The sequence below is a fragment of the Saccostrea cucullata genome, unplaced genomic scaffold, assembly GCF_032062105.1.
Source record: "Saccostrea cucullata isolate Sc308-1 unplaced genomic scaffold, CSIRO_AGI_Scuc_v1 ctg1289, whole genome shotgun sequence".
Classification (NCBI taxonomy): domain Eukaryota; kingdom Metazoa; phylum Mollusca; class Bivalvia; order Ostreida; family Ostreidae; genus Saccostrea; species Saccostrea cuccullata.
In genome coordinates, this window is record NW_026928460.1 from 289,074 (window position 1) to 291,916 (window position 2,843).

The 2,843-nt window shown below is 36.7% G+C and overlaps 1 protein-coding gene across 1 annotated transcript; it reads left to right on the forward strand.

The window, feature by feature from the left end:
• The first annotated feature begins 825 nt into the window (after positions 1 to 825).
• Positions 826 to 2,149, forward strand: LOC134277656 (small conductance calcium-activated potassium channel protein 2-like). Its single transcript, XM_062759979.1, has one exon. It carries the CDS (start codon positions 912 to 914, stop codon positions 2,130 to 2,132), a length of 1,221 nt encoding a protein of 406 aa, XP_062615963.1. The 5' UTR covers positions 826 to 911; the 3' UTR covers positions 2,133 to 2,149.
• The last annotated feature ends 694 nt before the right edge of the window (positions 2,150 to 2,843 follow it).

Sequence of the window (2,843 nt, forward strand, 5' to 3'; positions counted from 1 at the left end):
ACAGCTATGGCCCAGAGTGCTGAGAATAGGACAAAACTGGTAGCTCTCCAAAGGCCAGTGGTGGCATCGCCATATGAGTGAAAAATTCTGGAGAGGGACGTTAAACACTATACAATCAATACTTTTAAATGTTCAGTATTGGAATTCTTCAAGAGGTAATTTTTTTATTGTTTAATTAAGAATGGTGTTTCCCCCAAAAATGAATGTTTATGTTCACTTCTTGACTTTTTGTCTAACATCTTTTAAAAAGTAGTAACCTTAACATATTCATACCTTTTTAATTTTATGGCTGGCATCTACATGTATGTTATTTCCCCCCTATATTAAATTAATTCATTGGAAAAAATTATATACGTAGCTATTTATGAAACACATCTCTGCTCATAAAAATAATATAATTTGCAAATTATTTGTTTGTAGATATGAGAGAGAAGATATATAGGTGAGGGTTTTTTTGTTTCCAAGAACCTGGGAGAGATTTGTATAGATGTCTGCTCGTTCTAACTTGAAAGATCAGTATAATGATGCAAGAATTGAACAAAGTGTTTCTATTTTATCTATAGTATTTATCATCTCGAGTGGAAAAAGTCCTCCCCTTTTCCAGCATCATAAATTAGAACAGGTGCAAAAGCGTGTGCATAAGAGGCATCGTATATATGCTTGATAGTGCTCAATCAATATTTTCTGAATTGTTATAAGGCAAACAGCTTGTATCGTTTTCTTGATCACTTTGTTACATACTTATATATGGGGGTTATGGTCGACAGGTGCTGCTATGAAATTATTCTCGGTGAATAATACATTGATAACTTCATTTAAAGATGTCTGACGATCCAAAGACACCCTTAAATTCAGGAGACATTGTGCAAAAATACACCGAACCTTTGAAAAAGAATACAAACGCAACAAGAATGCCCGAAAAAGAATCCATGACTCTTGCACAGAAATTAGATTTACGGATGAGTTTAGTTTTATGTCGGCGTCGAGTAGTCAATATGGAATTCACATTGGCAATGATTGGAATCGTTTTCATGGTCCTAGAAGCTGAGTTATACATCAAAGGATCAATCTCAAAACGAGGCTTAATTTCTCTTATGCTAAAGTTTCTAATTTCGATTTCAACATTGTTTCTCTTGGTGTTTATTTGTGTGGACTATTACGTATCTGCGCGGATTAGAGCGCTGGATTCTGGCGTCAGGAGTGTTCTGTCAGTGATGACGTCACGAAACTGGTTTTGCTTACTTATAGAATTAGCTATTTGTTCCATTCACCCTTTTCCTGGAGATTCTAAGTTTAACTATGCCTCAACACAAGGAGTCATCCATTCCGTAAGCATCGACGCAGTTTTATCGATAGCTATGTTGACACGAGTGTACTTGATTTGCGATTTTGCAGTTGTTCACAGCGACATGGTGACAGACACATTCATATATAGTATCGGTGTAATGAGCAAAACAAAAATTAACACTTCCTTTGTCTTCAAAGCTTTAATGAACAGGCGTCCGGGTTTACTTCTTATCGTAGTCATGGTTGTGACTATTCTTGTAAACACCTGGGCCTACAGAGCTTGTGAACTCTATTACGACCGAAATAAATATAAAAAGAATTCCTTCCTTGAGTCCCTGTGGTTGATCACGATGGTGTTTTTGTCCTCTGATCATGGGGATGTAATGCCTGAGAGTTACTGTGGTAGATATGTTTCGGTTGTTACAGCCGTATTGGGTTTGATCACCACTGCTCTTCTCATTGCGATTATAGCACAGCAAGTCGAACACACCCGGGCGGAGAAACACGTGTTCGCATTTGCTTCGCGAATTCAAACCTCGTTTAAAAGGAAATCTGCCGCTGCAGACGCCATCAAATCCTTCTTTAAACTAACAGTCTTGACAAAGGCTGGTAAAGGTGGACGAAGTGAAATTTCCAGATTGAAAGACAAAGTACAGCAAAGTCTGAAGACAATGAGGTCAACAAGAGATGAAATGATGGACATCTATGACGACACAGTAGGCGTGGTTGACATAGCAGAAATTACGTTGCGTGTTGACCATAGAGTTAGTCTTCTCGAGAGTAAATTTAAGGCAATGGACTCCAAGTTGGATCTTATATTGTCAAACATCGACAGAAATAAATAGATCATAAAGAATAATTGAATAGGTCTTCCTAATCTCTGTAAAGAGGAAAGGTTTTTTTTTTTTTTTAAATTGACAAAAAGAAGAGATTGACTGTAAATAAGGAACTGAATGACAAATGACATATTTAGAACCCTTTCGTGACCCTAAATTTAGACTACAATAAATCATTTGTTTTTGTTGTTGTTAGCTCTACTGGTCAGAGACCAGAAGAGCTTATGCGATAGTAATGCGTCCGGCGTCCGTCCGTCTGTCTGTCTGTCTGTCCGTCTGTCTGTAAACAATTTTTCAAAATGCTACTTCTCCTACAGTTTTGGTCTAATTTCAATATAACTTGGCACACAAGTAGACTACACTAAGATACATAATTCTGTTTATCGGTTTTTGATTTCGATGAACAGTGTTGCCGTGGTTACTAAAAATAGAAATTTCTGTGAAATTCTTTCAAAACGCTACTCCTCCTACAGTTTTGGTTTGATTTCATTATAACTTGGCACATAAGTAGACTACACTAAGATACATAATTCTGTGTATCGGTTTTTGATTTCGATGAACGGTGTTGCCGTGGTTACTAAAAATAGAAATTTCTGTGAAATTCTTTCAAAATGCTACTCCTCCTACAGTTTTGGTCTGATTTCGGTATTACTTGGCAAACAAGTAGAATACACTAAGATACATAATTCTGTATATCGGTTTTTGAATTTGATGAACGGT

Excerpts from the sequence above, each read along its gene's own strand:
- LOC134277656 (XM_062759979.1), top strand. The coding sequence starts at position 912 with ATGCCCGAAAAAGAATCCATGACTCTTGCACAGAAATTAGATTTACGG.